This window comes from Sarcophilus harrisii, chromosome 1 (assembly GCF_902635505.1).
Source record: "Sarcophilus harrisii chromosome 1, mSarHar1.11, whole genome shotgun sequence".
Taxonomy (NCBI): Eukaryota; Metazoa; Chordata; class Mammalia; order Dasyuromorphia; family Dasyuridae; genus Sarcophilus; species Sarcophilus harrisii.
This window is the reverse complement of record NC_045426.1, coordinates 14261089-14278263: the sequence shown is the minus strand read 5'-3', so window position 1 is coordinate 14278263 and position 17175 is coordinate 14261089. Positions and strand designations below refer to the sequence as shown.

The 17175-nt window shown below is 41.1% G+C and overlaps 1 protein-coding gene across 6 annotated transcripts in view; it reads right to left on the bottom strand.

The window, feature by feature from the left end:
* Positions 1-17175, bottom strand: part of GOLGA4 (golgin A4) — a 98283-nt gene that overhangs the window by 21638 nt on the left and 59470 nt on the right. For 5 of the 6 annotated variants that reach the window (XM_031952645.1, XM_031952651.1, XM_031952664.1 and 2 more), the window contains 7 exons: positions 13930-14061; positions 10062-10220; positions 5291-9114; positions 4513-4634; positions 3665-3795; positions 3117-3233; positions 147-167 (listed from right to left, as the gene is read on the bottom strand). In XM_031952645.1, coding sequence (XP_031808505.1) covers positions 147-167; positions 3117-3233; positions 3665-3795; positions 4513-4634; positions 5291-9114; positions 10062-10220; positions 13930-14061 — 4506 coding nt within the window. The remainder of the gene's footprint in view (positions 1-146; positions 168-3116; positions 3234-3664; positions 3796-4512; positions 4635-5290; positions 9115-10061; positions 10221-13929; positions 14062-17175) is intronic. The other variant, XM_031952658.1, reaches the window with a different exon arrangement.

The following is a 17175-nucleotide window of genomic DNA, read 5'->3' as shown; positions in this document are numbered from 1 at the left end:
TCTTTGTTAAAACAGGGCCACATTTTACAGTGCTGGGGAACTTTTTCTTGTTAATAACAACCTCTCCTTGGCTTTATTTTAACAAAAAATGCTCCTGAAAAGGTAGTACTTTTATTTAATCCAAGCCAACGAAATTCAGGACCTACCTGGAGATCCATTATTGTGACCTGAAAAGAGAAAAAAGGAAACTTGCTTGAAACAAACATCAAAGTTGGCAGATACAGAAATGAATGCCGGGAAGTAATAGGTCAAGATTCTTATTCTTATTCACTCTGATCAACACAGTGATCAATCATAATTCCAGAAGACTGGTGATGAAACATGCTACCCACCTCATGAGAGAGAGGTGATGGACTCAGAATATACTGAAACATAGTTTGGGGATTTTTTTTCTCCTGAATATGGTCAATGTGAGTATTTGTTTTGCTTTACTATATATCTCTATAACAGGTTTTATTTTTCTTGCTTTCTCAAAGATGGATTGAAGAAAGAAGGAAGGGAGAGAATATAAACCTGAAAATCAAATATAATTGAATAAAAAATAACCTTCTGATTAAAAAAAAAAAAAAGGTCAAGAACTTATTCAGTTCTCAATTTGTGACAAAGACAATGTAAAATTGATGTTTAAAAAACTTTCTTAAATTTTCTTCAAAATGTTTACTTTTGTACACACCCTCAGGATTATGGTAGTATTTCTGACTAATTCCCCCTCAAGCTTTCAATGACAGAGAATTAAAAAAAAAAAAAAAAAAAAAACATTTTTAAAGTACCGCATTAAAATCATTATACAACTAGGTCAAGAATAAATGTCAACTGCTACAGTGAGGATGAGATCTCAAGGTGAATAAATCTAAAAAGTAAAGAAATTAAGTGATAACAAATGTCACAGATTAATCAAAAAGGCAGACAGGTAGCACAATGGATAGAGAGCTAAGTTTGGATTTAGAAAGACCAAAGTTCAAATCCAGCCTCAGATGCCTAGCTGTGTGACCTCGGGCAAATCACTTCACCCTGTCTGTCTCAGTTTCTCATCTATAAAATAAGCTGGAGAAGGAAATGGCAAACCACTCCAGTATCTTTGCCTAGAAAATCCCAAACGGAGTCACAAAGAGACAGACATGTTGCAAACTACTGAACAACAACAATAATAAAAACTCAAAAAACTACAAAATAAATCTAAAACAGAATTATGATCTAAATTTAAGGGCCCCCCAAAAAACCAAGAAAACAATAGCAAGAAAATGGTTTTCATATGCAATATTCATTATACCTTCAAGAGAAAGTTTAAGGTAATGCTACTCTTGTGGGAAAAGATGGAAAAATCTAGTCTAGAAGACAGTACAGTTAAGGAAATACAAAACTGGAGAGTGACTGGACTGAAATAGGTCTTTATTGACTTGAAGGGGTCTCTGGCAGAGATCCAAGGTTCCTGACTTGAAAGTCATTTTTATCATGACATGAATATAGGCAAAAGCAGCATGCTAATGAAATCTGCAGATGACATGAAACAGAGGAACAGCTAAACTAAATGATAATGCATAAAATTCAAAACATACGCAGGAGGCTGAAACAGGTAAAGAACTCCCAGTTCACAAAAAAGCTATTAAACTGTGAATGCCCTTTGACCCATGATATCACTCTTAGTTCTATACTCCAAAGTGATCAAATAAAAAGGAAAATGGACCATATATACAAAAAGATCATGGCTGTTCTCTTTGTGGCAGCAGAGAGTTGCAAAAAGAGGGGCTGCCCATCAACTGGGGGATGGTCGAACAAGTTGTGGTACATGAATGTGATGGAATACTCTTGTGCTGTAAGAAATGATGAAGGAGGTGATTTTAGGAAAAATTGGAAAGACTTAAACTCATGCAAGAACAAGTAAGCAAGTGCAGAAAAATCACTGTTTATGCAATAACAATGGTATTGTAAAGACAAACAACTCTAAAAAAAACTTAGGAAAAAACTCTGATCAACACAGTGACCAATCATAATTCCAGAAGACTGGTGATGAAACATGCTACCCACCTTTTGAGAGAGAGGTGATGGACTCAGAATACACTGAGACATAGTTTTGGGGTTTTTTCTCCTGAATATGGTCAATGTGAGTATTTGTTTTGCTTTACTATATATATATATATATATATATATATATGTGTGTGTGTGTGTGGGTGTGTGTGTGTATATATATATGTAGTTTATAACATATATAACTATATATCTTTATAACAGGTTTTATTTTTCTTGCTTTCTCAAAGACGGATTGAAGAAAAAAGGAAGGGAAAGAATATAAACCTGAAAATCAAATAAAATTTAATAAAAAATAACCTTCTGATTTAAAAAAAAAAAAAAAGGCAGAAGAAAATCCCTTCTAGAACAATGGGCCAAATCAAATCAAATTAAGTTTTAAAGGAACAAGTGTAAAGTCTTACACTTTGATTAAAAAAAAAAAAATCAATTGCACAGTACAGGATCAGAAAGCCTAGACCACAGTTTAATCAAAAACACAAAATCTGGAAACCTTAGTAGGCTAAAAAGCTCAATATAAATAGCAGCCAGTTGGTGGTACAGTGGCTAAGATGCTGTCTCCCTCAGTTTCCTCATCTATAAAGTGGGGATATTAACAGCACCTACTTCTCAAGATTTCTATGAAGCTGTAATAAGATCCCATCATAAGCACTTAGCCTGGCGCCTGGCACAAAGCAGATATTGAAAAATGGCTTGTTTCACAGTCTATCCCCCTGCACACAGTCAAAAGTGTGGCTACTGTGATTGTGGATTCCTGCAAGAGACCTGGTGTCTAAAAAAAGAGATAGGAGTGCCCCGCTGTGCCGGCCCTCCCAAGACTGGCTCTGGAGAGCAAGGCTCCCTTCCGCATCCCCACAGGCCAGGCTCTCCCAGGATTTTCCCTGGCCAAGGCCTCTTCCTTCCTTCCCAGATCGCTGCTCCACTGGCTGGCCATCCTTCCTCTACTCTGCAGGTTCCATTCTCTGACACACAGACTTAGGGACACATCCTACTTCCAGCCCTGATGCAAGGACCACCTTGTTCTCTGCCCATCCCACCCTGCCCAGTGTTTTTTTATAGAGCAGACACTGGGGAAATAGGGGCTGGCTCACTTTCTCACTACTCGGATTCTCCTCTTCTTCATGGAGTCTCTGCTGGTATTCCTTTTGCAGCTGGTCCAACTGTGCTTGGAGTTCAGTAACTTTAGCAGTCATTTCTTCTTCTCGTGCCTTTGAGATAAAAAAAAAGTTAATTAACAAGATGTAGCAAATAGCATGTGAGATTCCTAAATGAACAAACGGTGGAGATGAAACCACTGGTCTGCTAACTGCAATGACAGCTAAGAAGGCTGCCTCAAAGTTTTTTCCTCAGAATCATTCTGCTGAATTCGGGTTCTTTCCTACTTAACAAAGGAGGAAACTCAGGCTCAGGGACGTGCCCTGATCCCTACATTCCTGTCCCTGCCTCAGGGTTTGGCCGGAGCTCCTTAGGAGGCTGAAGCCATGGAAGAATGCAATCAAATGGACCTGTCTATACAAAAGTCACATGAACAGTCAATGGCGCAAAAACAGACTGGAAAGAGTGAGCCATTAGCTTTATCTTTGACTGGGAGGAAATAAACTTAACTGAAGCTAAAAGAAGCAAACAAAAGCAGGGTTACATCAAGGATTTCTTCATATCTCTTGGCTGTTCTTTTTAAATCTTCTTCTTTATCCGCAATTCTTTTATGCAAATGATTTGTCTCTGCTTGGTGGCTTTCTAAGAGCTCGGCCTCCACTTCTTGGGCTTTACCTGACAAGCAACAAGAGAGGAAAAGGCATGAGCCAGGGAGAGACACTAGTCCAGCTTCTGAAAATTGCCCTTCTTCTCAACTGACTTTAATGAGACTAATTAGAAATGAATTTTTCAGCTTCACATAAAAGAAAGTTTTTGTACATATACATCATTTCTGCATAAAATTATATAAACGTGCAAATGCACACACAGCACACATACACACAATATGGGCCCCCCCAACCCCCAGGACTGACAACCCAACTCATTTGTTAAACGTTATAAGGGAAGACAGCAGAACACTGTGCATTGCCTCACAAAAGCATGTAAATCAATACATCTCAACTTCTGACTCCACTTTGGCTCCCATGTTTTATTTTCCCCCTATTTCCAGCTCCTGCAAAGGCTTATGGGAATTTTAAGTTAAATCTCACACACACACTCTGCTCACATACTTTTAATCACCAGAGATTTTCACCCTGACCAATGTCTCTTCCTGGACACTATATTTCTTTCCCTTTCCTTTTCTCTTCTAACAGTGAAGAGGGGCTAATGCCCAGTCAACACTGCTCCTATCCCACTATAAACCCTAAGAAAAGAATGTTTGGGGCTGTGATCTGGGAGGAGGTCAGTATCATTATTCAAAGTACTTCACACAGTGACAAGAAGAATGGAGCTCAAATTTCATTAGGTGGATTTGGAGTTTCTCTGGTAATAGATTGGTGCTTTACTTACTGATGGTTTCTTTGATTGTTGCTTCTAGTTCTTGTTCCTTCTGAGCCAGCTGGGTATTAAACTCCCTCATTAATTGTTTTAACTTGGAGTTATGCTTCAGCTCATTATCTTCCTGTTCCAGCCTGGCCAACAAAATTTTAAAATCAAACATCTTCATATAAAGAGAACAAAATCACTTAACTAATTATCTTATATGAAAGAGAAATATATCCTTTTTCCATTAAACATGAAACACTCCTTAAATTTCTACTTTACAACTATTAACACAACATTTTAAAAACTACAGATTAAATAAGCTAAAATGAAAGCCAAAGAGTACCTAATTTGGTGAGGAGCCTTTCTGGTTGCTTCCAAGGTCCCCAATTCCCCATACCCATCCCCTTCTCTGCAGTTCCACTACAGCTCCCTGTGTTCAAGACCCTGCTTCCCTTTGCTTACTAGCACTATGGCTACACTACTATTACCACTCCCATTCCCACCAGTCTTCTACCCAGTCTATTCTGCTCCATTACCCACAGAACAGCCAAATGAACACTTGTTCCTAAAGCACAAGCTTGTCCCATCCCTTGCCCACCCAACAGCTTCCTCCTGCACCTAGAGTAAAAGGACCCCTGTGTGGCACAGTGTGCCAACCCTTGCCTTTTAGCAACCTGGCCACTGCCCTTTGCCAGTCTTCCCTCAGGACCTCCCTGCCCCCATGTCCCATCCCACCTCAGAGAACTCTGTAACCAGGAGCCACGTCACACTTGTTGACTTTTGGGGCACAGACAAAACTTACTTCAGTTTTTTCTCCATTTCTTCTTCCCATTCTTTCTTGGTTATTTCCAATTCCTGCTGGTGCTCCTTCCTCAGAGTCCGTAAATCCTTCTGCAAGCGATTCACCTCCTTGCGCAGCCGCTGTCGGTCCCGCTCGGCCTCCGCCAGCTCAGAGCGCAGGTCTTCTTGCGGGCCCTGGGTGGCCAGGGCTGTCTGGGCCTTTGGGCCGCTTTCACCACTGTTCCCTACGACTTCCACTGGCTGTTCTCTCTCCTCCAGCTGCTGTGGGGAAGCCTGCAAGTGTCCGGGGCCAGCCATCAGCAACCCCACTCCCACGCTGGTTTCTTTTTGCTCTCTTGCACCAGAGGCATCCAACCCCTTTATTTCTTCTTCCGCCGTCTGATCCTTCTCTTGGGGGATTTTCTGCCTCTCCTGCTGCTCCCGCTCTGCCAGAAGCTCCTGTGTCTCAGCCGGAGCCCTTTCCTCCCGGCCAGTCTCCCCCTCTGTGACCTGTGCCACAGGTGCCTCGGCCGTGGCCTCTCCTGCCAGCTCTCGCGTCTGTCCACCTGCAGACCCCAGCTGCTGGCGAAGATGCTGAACCTCACGCTCCTTCTCCTGCAGCTGCTGGGTCAGCGCCATTACCTGGCTTTCAGCTTCTCTCTTGTGCTGCTCTTCCTTGTCTTCCATTTGGGACAGCAACTGCTTCTTGATGGTGGCAATTTTTTGTTCGGCCTTCTTCTTCAGCTCTGCCAACTTGGCAGCATTTTCTGCATCCAGGCGCTCCTGCAGGGCCTTCAACTGCTCCGCTCTGCTTCTGTCGCTACATGCGACGGCGTGCTCCGTCTCCTTCCGCTGAGCCTCCAGCTCCGACTTCAGAGTGTCCGCCTGCATCTGAAGCTGCAGCAGCTGCGCCTCCCCTCGCTCTTGCGCGCGCTGAAGCTGTTCTTCCTTTTCACAGTGTCTTCTCACTTCTTCCACTAAGGACGTGTTTTCTGCTGTTTTCTGGTTAACATGCTCCTCTAACTCCGCAATTCTTGCCAAGTGGACGTTTAACTTGGCTTGTAAGTCACACTCATGTTTCTCCTTCTTACTCTCCCTTTCTTCAAGTTCATCCTTCCAACTCTGAAAACTTTCTTTTTCCTTATCAAGGTTCTCTTTTAATGAATTGATTTGTTCATCTTTTTCACTAGACTCCTTTGTTTTTAGCTCCAATTGCACCTGTAAGTCTTTAATAGTATTCTGATTCTGTGTAATCTTCGACTGGGCTTTCTTCTTCCACTCGGAGAATTTATTCATCCAGTGATCCACCTGCTCAAGAGCCGATACTTTCTCCGTGTTCAAGGTGTCGACCGTCAGGGATAAATCCTGGACCTGGTTGAGCAGCTCCCGTTGGGCCTCTTGGTGCTGCTTATTCATCAGCGATAAGGCCTCCTCTTTTTCTGTTAAGCTAATGCTGTTCTGAAGTTGGGCATTCAGCTCCCGTACGCGGTCGTGGAGGCCGCCGATTTCAGATTTCTTTTCTTGGAGCTCCTCTCTCATCAGGGTGACAGCATTGATGTTTTCTGCCAGCTCCTTCTTGAGTTGCGTGATGCAAGATTCCTTCTCGGAGGCAGCCTGCTGCTGATGCCCTCCTTCTTTCTGCAATGCCTCTTTCTCTGTGACGAGGCCTTCGATGTCAGCACTCATACTCTTAATCTGATTTTCTTTTTCTTCTAATTGATGAACTGAACGTTGCAAAGAACTACTTAATACATTTTGTTGTTCTGTCGCCTGTCGGAGTTTTGCTTCTAGTTCAGGGATTTTACGAGTTTGAATTAACATCACTTCCTTCACTTTAGCTGTCTGGTGCTGGCAAGAAGAAACCCTAGAAAGTGCAGTCTCGATTTTACTGTGACTTTTCTCAATCAGCTCACTGGTTTTAGCTTGCAGGAGGGCTTCGGCTTCCTGGCAGTACGCATGCAGCTGGGCTGCTAGTTTTTCAGAGAGTTTCTGAAAGTGCGAGTGGTCAGCAGCTACTTTCTTCTCATATGCTTCACATGAAGATTTCAAAGCCCCAAGTTGCTCTTCAGTAGTTTTCAACTTCTCGGTCACCTCCAAAAGCTTCTGCTCCTCTTTTGCTTCCTGTACCTTCAGCTCTCTTATCTGCTCATGAAGAGAGGCCCTTTCTCTAACAGAATGATCCAGGTCAGCCTCCAGGGCCTCAAGCCGCGCCTTCATGTCCGCCGCGCTCTGGGTCAGCATCTCTGCATGAGCAGATTTCTGCTTCAGCTGCTCCTGGAGCTCATCCAGCAGCACTCCCTGCTTCACACCCTCCTCTTTCAGCAAGGTCACTTCCCGCTCCTTCTCCTGGAGCTCGCGTTCATGCTTCTCCTGGAGCTCCTTGGCTTGCTGACCCACCTTCTTTTCCCAACTTAACGCAATCTTACTCAGTTGTCGCTGATGCGCCACCTTAAGACTTTCCATCTGCTCCTTTTGGTTCTTCTTCAGTTCTGAAATAGTGTCATTCATTCCAGCAGAACTAGCCTGAGCCATCTCCAACAGTTTTTCATTAAACTGTTTTTCTTTCTCGCTAAACTCTAGCTGTGAGTTTTCAAGTTCTTTTTTCAACTTAGCTTCCTGATCTGACAGTTTCTTCTTGAAGATCTCTTGCACTTCCTTTGTGTTCTGTTTCATTTTTTCCATTTTGATTTCTTGATTCTTCAATTTGTTCTCATGTTCTTCTTCCAAAGTCTTCATGCTTTCTTCTATGGCTGACAGTTTTTGCTTAAAATTGTTGATTTCCTGGCCCTGCACTTCTTTCATGTGTAAAATTTCATTTTCCCTTTCGGTCAAACTTTGCCTGGTCTGTTCTAGTTCCTTACTGAGATCTTTGAGTTGAGACTCATGTTGATTGGTTAGAGAAAGGAGTTTTTGATCCATTTCAAGATGGTCTTTCTCCAGCTGCAGCATTAAGTCTTGTACCTGAGTTTTATAAGAGTCCAGTTCCACATTGAGATGATTCTTTTGAATATCAGCTTCTGCCACCTGTTTTTCAAGGCGATCTTTCTCTGCTTGCACATCAATCCATTTCTGCTGCAATTCTATCAGCTGCTTCTCATAGGCCTTAATCTGTTCATTTGAGTTATTTTGGTGTGACTGAAAAATATCTATCTTATCTGACGCTTGTTTAAGCTCCGTTTCAGCTCTTTTGATAGATTCCTCTAATTTCTGCTGCTGTGCTTGCTGTTCTTCCAAATGTCGTTCCTTTTCCTTTAGCAGAAGCCCAAGTTGATTGACTTCATCTTTCATTACTTTCTCAATATTCTGCACAGAGAGTTTTTGCTCTTCGATGAGCATGTCAACTTGCTGCTGGTGCTGAATTCTCTGTTCATCCAGCTTTGCCTCAAGCTCCCGTTTTACTTGATCTGTCTCATTCTTTAAGACAGAGAGCTCTTTTTCCAGATTCTGGCGAACTTTTAATACTTCGGATAACTCCAAAGATAATGCTTCTAACTCTGTCTGCTTCACGTCAAGCTTTTCTAATGTCTTCTCGTTCATCTCTTCTATGTGTCCACGGAACACAGTCTCCTTCTCTTTCAATAATGCTTCTTGTTCTTGTTTGTATTTCTCCCTGAGCTGCTCGATTTCAGTCTGGTGATGCTCCTTTAGAACTTGAAGTTTCTCTGTCCAAAGCTGTTCCTGCTCTTTCTGCACACTTTCTAATTCTGCTTTATGGTTTTCAACCATGATTGTGATTTCTGCGTTGTGCTTGTTTCGCTCGGATTCCATTTGTAAGGGCATCTCTTCCACCCGATTCTTGCTATCTTGAGAGCATTTTGCCAGGGAGCTTTCCAACTCTAGGATTCGCTAGAAATAAGAAAGGATATATATTTTAACTGAGGCACATGTCGACCAACATGACTAATGTTGACATAATATTTACAAACTGGATGGACAAAATTAAACTGATGACAAAAGAGCAATTCTAGATCTCAAAACAGATAACAGTAAGAATATATTATACTTCCTTCACTGATAATTTTACAAAGAAACCATAAAACAAAAAGGCAAAAAATTTCTACCCTAAATTTAATTCATAATATTTCAAACCATTTATCATAGATGGGAAAAACCTATTACTATAACTTTTCAGACAAAGATACTTTAAAGGAATGTGTCTGACTTTTGCCAACAAAAGTATTTAGGGCTATTTCTATGACAGCAAAGACATAAATGTCAAGTGATTAAAAGTAACAAATCTATAACAACTTTTTTTAAACTGAGACTTATGTCAGATGGTGTCCACAGGCAATCATCAACACATATCTAGGACAGAGAAGACAACCAACTATTGATAAATTTGTCTTTTCAGTCACAATAATCTCAAATAATGAAATGGCATCACCTTTTGAAAACAAATAGTGATATGAAATTCACATCAAATGAAAATCATTCACTAATAAGTTAGTGAAAAAATAATTGTTTCTATTTATTCTAGTGCCATGAATGAATACATGGTACTAAAATCATAATATTTCAGAGCCAGGAGGAAGTGAAGACCAAGCTTCAGTAAACTATGGAACACAAGCCAAGCAACCTTTTCATATAGTCTGAAAAGTTTAAGAATGATTTTTACATTTCTTAAATCAAAAATAGGCATTGGGCCTGATGTGGCCTATAGGCTGTAATGAGCTGCCACCTATCACAGCCTTTATTTAGCCTGACATCCTCATTTTAGAGAGAAGGAAACTGAGGCCCACAAACACTAATGTGACTTGTCCAAAGGCCCATCCCTAATAATTTTTTAAACTTACATTTCTATATGCCTCTGCTTCTTGCTGTAGATCCTGAAGCTTATCCTCACTTACTTTTAAGAGTAAAGTTTTTTTATCCAATTCAAGTTTTTCATGATTAAGAAATTCCAGCTGCTCCTTTTCTTGAGTGGTCTTTAAACACTCTGTTTGATTATTTTCCTGTGATTTAAAAAAAAAAAAAAAGATTTAAGCCATATTTTGTTGTGGTCATGGCAATCACAAGTCAGAATAAAAACATGGCACTTCATTAATGTAGAAGACAATAACTTGGCTGAGTTTGTAGAAATCATGCAGTATAGTATATTTTGCAACATATACTTTTATTCTAATGTAGCTAGAATTTGTCTTACCAAAGGGTAAAGAGCTTCAATAAAATGAATCATTTACAAGGACCCAGGGTAATAAATGCTATCTTTTCCATTTATACTTATTCTTGCTTATATGTCAATAGTCACCTCTACCGTGCTTGAAAACAATTTTCTTAAATAGTCTGACACTTCCTTTGTGATCTTGTTCAAATTGTTAACTGGAATGGTATGTACCTTTCATTTGCTTAGTAAGGCCCTTTTTTCATTAAGAATCAGAAACTTAAGTCAGACACTGTCCCAATTATCACAGATTCCAAATTAGTGAAATCCAAATTAATGAGGGTTTTAAAGCATAACAAAATAACTACCAATTAACAGAGGAGAGATAATGGCTATACATCAAGTACTTTTTAAGAACCTAATAACTGCTGACAATGAAAAAAAAGAATGATAACCTCTGGTAATCCTGATAAGCAATAAACAGAAAAATTAACTTACTTTTCCTTCCACGTCCTATTTTGCTGAAACAAAGAAACAGAGCCTTCCCAGGCTCTGTTTAGCTAATCTTTATCTGGCAGACTCACTATTAACACAAAGATCACCATCACAGTCCTAAGACATGGCTTGTTCATTAATTCTTTCCATTAGCATAACTGCATCAAACAGTTTTCAAAAATTTCCAAAAGTGTAAATTTCAGTGTCAGTGAAATGTTAACTCAGGTACACGGATATCCCGTGCAAAAGGAAATCACAACACACTGAGGGACTCGTCTCCTTTATTCTGGAGGTTACAGACAATCCACCAAACTTGGTAGAAGCTCGATCTAGCCTTCTTAAACAGCAAGATACCAAGGAAGTATGAAGTCATCTCTCTACTATCCCTTACAGATAGGAGGGGATAGCCTCTTTTACCAAAATGTCACACTTCCTTCCTGAAGAATACATCCAACACCATTTCTTAAGCATTGGTCATCCTAGGGGGCACCAAATTTCCCTCCCATCATCATCTTCCCAGTATTTTCAGAGCCATCTGCAACAGTCCTTAGGGACTGTGGTTTTCCAAGATGTACAATTGTAGAAAATTGCTGGGAGAAAAATTTATATTTAAAAAATAGAAGGCTGTGACAGGGAGAACATTACTAAATGGTCCCAAAATTCACTTATGCACCATACTGTCTCTCAAAGGCCACATGGTATTTGTTTTAGAGTTAAGTGGCAGAGTGAGGTGAAATCTGGTTTTGAAGACTGCACCAGACATTTACTAGCTGTATGACTTTTAGCAGGTAACTGAGACTCCATGGGCCTCAGCTTCATCATCTGTGCAATAAAGAGGTCGAACTAGACAATATCCAAGTTTCCAGTGAGTTCTGAATCTACAATCTATAACTCTTTTATCACTGAAAGAAAAAACAAATGCATTTGCAACAGAGATGCAAACAGGAGGAAATGGAAAGCGTTAAACAACAGGTCCCAAGTCCAGCCTGAGAGAGGCATATTTACATAGCAGTTGTTCTGGAAAAGATTTAAGCAGATTGCAAATTCAATAAGCCAGAAGTATGAAGTGGCCGCCCAAAAGCAAATGCTACCTTAGCAGAGGACTGACTAAAAAGGAATTTTTATAAACATATCCAGTCTTGTTGTACTTGGCCTTGGTCTGACCACATTAGAAGTCAAGTGTTCATGTACAGAAGCTAGAGAGGGTCTTGGGGAGAATTCTTAAGGAATGGCAAAAGACCTTGAGATCATGTCACAAAAGCATCATTGGAAAAAAGAGGCCTGAAAAGGATCATGAGATCTGAATCCAAGTGTTTGAATCTATGGCATGGAGGAGGAACTGGTCTTTTTCTACCTAGTCCAAGAAGGCAGGACTACAGAATTACAAAAAGATCAATTCAGACCAATCTTCTTGATGAGAAGGTCTGTAAGAAACAAAATGGACTGTCTCAAGAAGTGACGTGCCTCCCTTCACTGAAGGTCTTCAGAAACCCCCAGTCAAAGATGTCAAAATGGGAATGGCAAAGAGTGTCAGAGGTCCCTTCCAATCTTCCAATTCTATGATTCAGTGACTGAAATGCACACTGCTGGACAAACAAAAGATATCCCTAAAATCTCTTTGAAAGGTATTCAACAAAAAGAATAATGCATGATTACTATATAAAACACATCTATTTGGGAGAAGCTGCTATTTTCAACAAAAGTAACTATTTTACATTTATATAAGATGTAGAGTCCCATCAGCAAGTGCTGTGCAATTCTTCTTTCTACTACAATTCCTTGGTGCCCTGAACATTAGGTCCAGAATAAAGATAAAACTGTGTAACATCAAGAGATGGGATAATGGAACATTTATTTTAAGAATGGTTTTTCAGCACTTGCCATTACCTTCCTCTTTCCACAGTCTCTATATATCCCAAGGGGCAATGGGGGTGGGTATTTTTCCATTCTCTACCATTCCACGATCTTCTTTCCCAGTCCCAAAGTATTCCTTCCACTATTTGTCCCAGATCCTAGTTCTCTGGGGCTTGTAAAAAGGTTCCTGACTTTCTCTCCTCCCATACCCAGTTAATCAAAAAGTACCCCCTGCTATAGTCTGAGAAATGGGAAACATTCAGACACGCACTTTTTTGCTAAATTACAAAGCACAGACACCTTGCCACTGAACAGGATCCACTATCCCTATCCTCTCTACCACCACTACCCAATACGCAGCAATAAGGAGCCGAACAAGGGAAAAGAAGTTGAGACCAGGTAGGTCTGAGTATAAGATCCCTACCCTCTCTCACAGAAAATGTTCTATCTGTTTACAAGCCAAGTTGGGGAGAAAAACATGGCCTATATGCAAATAGGAAAATTGCTTTTCATTTTCAAATTAATTTTGCCAAATATTAATTTGATACTGTTTTATCATGTAAAATACTTCTATTTTGTTACACTGAATATTTAATCTTATTTCTTTTCTTTTTCTCCTTTAAGAAAACAGACCTATTATAAGCTCATGAAACAATTGAATAATTCATGCAAAATATTCTATATAGAAAAACTCATTTATCTAAAATTATTAAGAAACAATCATTGGAAGGAGTGAGAGTCCACTAATACTCTGCTGGTAATCTACTCTCCATTAGAAGTTAAAAATTATAAAACTGCAAGGAACATCAAATAACTTATAAACTAATGGGCTAATTTCTAAATGGACTAATTAGTCCATCAATTTAATATGAACTAATTTATTTTAATATGTAATGATAACTATTATATGATATTAATAACATTATAATAAGTTATTAATTAGTTAATAATATTAGTTAATAATATTTAATATGAACTAAATGGACTAATTAGTCCATCAATTTAATATGAACAGCCTCAGAGCTAGGGCCAGAGCTCTGAGTTTCTCCTGCACTCACAGACTTGTTCATTCTCTTTCAATTCCAGTTGAGGATGAAAGAACTCTGGTTTTTGGTCACGTGGGATTTCAAAGACTTTTGTCAAAATAACCCAAACAAAAAGCATGATGCTACTACACTAAACTACAAAAACCAATACAGCCAATACTTAACCAGAGCTGCTTTCAATTGCCTCTGGAATTCTTCTTCCCGAGCCTGAAATTTCTCATTGAGCTCCTTCTCCTTGTTAGCGAGCTCCCCAGCATACATCTTCTGGAGATGAGCGATTTTCTCTTCAGATGATTTCTGAAAAATCAAATGGGCACAGTTAAAGTTCCTGGAAAACAGCAGTCGTTGTGTAGAATTAGAGAGGTGATGAGAAATGGGCAAAAGGCCAGTTCCACCCAAGTCACTTTCTGCGTCCTTAGTGCTATGATGTGCTATACAGTATTTAACACATGCTCATAAAAACTGAACCAATTTTTTATCACAACTCAGTAAATCGTGTTAATAATTTTTTAAAATAGAACTTATTATCCATTTAAAAATATTAACAACAGAGAGAGAGAGACATTCTCAATTTTCCAATTCTTTGACAGTTCTCACAAGTAAACTCTCTCCAGGAGTATCTTAGAAAACAACTGAGTCTTGTTTCTAGGGCATTTTTGCAAACTTTACTGTCACAAAACTGGCACATCTCTAACCCAAGCAACAGCATAAGATGCTACTATATAAAAAAAATCCAATCTTCACAAGTACAAACCAGGGAAATCCCAATTTAAAAAGAAGTTTGTAATATAAAATAATTGTACTGTCCCCTTTGCGAGTCCTCAGACCACTATCTAAAAGACCTATTCTCAGCTGTGAGCCCTCCATTTTAGGAAGGACACTGAGAAAGTGGGAAAAAGCTCAGGGACCCATCAAGTTTGCAAGCACTAGTCACATGTTTGCCATGTGCCAGGTGCTTAGTGTGCAGAACACAAACAGGAGCCACAGAAAATTCCTGTTCTCAGGGACTGACATTCTAATAGGGGAACACAACCCATAAAAAGACATCCTCTCCGCTCCTGGCCGCCCTCTGCCCAGAAGCCTAACTCACCTGCAGTCTGGCCATGTCACTGCCCTGACACACACCCCATATTCTACCAACTCTGTGGGTCAAATAGAAAATCCTTTGTCTTCTAAAGTCCTCCCCACCTTTAGTCTTCATAATTCCTCATATCCCCACGCATGCTTTAATCAGGTTCACTGGTGTCCTTATTATTCTTCAGACCAGACGCTTGTGTATTTTTTTTCTTTAATAATAATTATATTTTTAATAAACAAAAATCTACCTTCTCTCCCCCTTCCACTTCTCTCTACATTGCCAATGAAAACAAAAGAATAAGAGAATCCCTCTTTTGAACACGTATTGTCAAGCAAAACAAATTTCAACATGGACCTTGTTCAAAAAAGACATCTATCCTAGTGTCTGTGGGTGAGTCTGCCTGCCTGTCTCATTCTGCACCGAGTCCTTCACCTCTCTTTCAGAAGGTGCTTCACTATGAGTCCTGGGTAGCCATGGGTGTTCATTACTCTGATAAGAGCTCTCGATTCTTCCAGGTTGTTACTGCCATTAGCCAGGTTCTGCTCATTCCACCCCGCATCAAGTTCACACCAGAGTTCTTCACTTTCTCCAACACCATGTGCATCATCATTTTTATAGCCATTTATGTACTTAATTTGTCTGCCAGTCCCCAATGCCCAAATCTGGGCATCCCCTCAGATTTCCATTCTTTGCAACCTCAGCAAGAGCTAGAAATACATACATATTCTGTTTTTTACACTCTTGGACCTGTTTTATTTAGGACTAATCAGAGTTTGGTACTCAGGCAAGGTTTGATACCTTCTGTCCTTGTCTGCTGCCTAGGTCCCTAGCCCGCCCCGCCTTCAGCAGCTAACCATGTATTCAGCCAGCCCCCGACCACTGAGCTACCCGGGCTTCGTTCTGAGACTTTCTCTTGCTCTGGGATAAGGTCCAGCCTCCGCTGAGGCCCTGGAAGGTTCTGTGTAGCTATTCCTGACTAGGCCCGGTGCCGAGTGTCCCCCAATCGATCTACCCAGGTCTCACTTGGATTTCTGGATCAGATTTTGGGCTAGTGCATCTATCTGTGACTAGAACATCCGAGCTCCTTCCTGATGCTCTGCCATCTTTGCTCTGACTCCCTCCAGGGGCCCAGCTTTTGCTAGAGTGAAACCTCTCACAGAGTAGGCACTCGCTTGCTGCCTAATAAAAGCAATGACTCATCAATGCTGTGCAATACCCCCACAAAGAGCACCAATCATTCTACATAAAATCAGGCGGGGGTTCCATGGAGCAGCCAGGGAGCCCTGCGCTTGGAATCAGGAGTTCAAACCCAGCCTCTAACCCTATCTGCCTCATGGCCAACTGCTCCAGCCTCTGCCAAAAATCCCCAGAAGGGGCCTGAAGACTTGGATGGGCCCAAAAGGACCAGGCAGCAAGGACCATCACCACGCTATCACCCAGTCTCCTGGCCAAGACGATCCCAAAGGGGGTCACAGTGAGTCAGACCCTGCACGACACATGACAAGGCAGCTGACCTGAAGTCAGAGAAGCAAAGGTCGCTTGTGCAGCTCCCCGTTTACTCTCACCTCTCTGAGCCTTCGCTTCTCCCCTGTGAGACCAGAAGGAGCCTGGAAGATCTCCTTCCAGTTCTAAATTTACAGTTCTCTCCAACACTTTGGGGTCCAAAGAAACGACTGATTTTTGTACAGGGCACCCATGAGCTTCCAATGGGGTTTTCTCTGAGACTACGTGACAAAGTCACGGGCCTGTAGCCGCTTTGGAGAACAACGTGGATTTGTGACAATGCAGCTCAAGTCCACCCCCAACAGACAGCCCAGGCCCACCCAGTACAGAGGCCCCAACAAAAAGAAGGCTTCAGTACACTAGAATACTGAAAGCAAGACTCTCTGTGGCTGTACAGCTCTAGAACAGAGCCAGCATCCTTCAATCAGGGAAGACCCAACCAATGGGACATGAGTATTGCAGTGGGGAAGCATGGAGAGCCTTTCCCCCATTGGTCTTCTGCTGCTTCCGCCAATACAAATCTCCATCTCCTGCGCCCGCTCTCTGACTGTCCCCCCATCCCTGGGATGCTCTAACTTCACATCCTTACCTCCCAGCTTCCTTAGAAGTCCCAACTAAAATCCCATCTGTTACACTCTTGAAGTCCTTCCCTCTGTTATGATGGCCTATTTATCTAGGACAGGGGTCCTACTACAGCCCACGGGCCAGATGTAGCAGCTGAGGACAATTATCCCTCTCACCCAGGGCTATGAAGTTTCTTTATTTAAAGGCCCACAAAACAAAGTTTTTGTTTTTACTATAGTCCGGCCCTCCAACAGTCTGAGGGACAG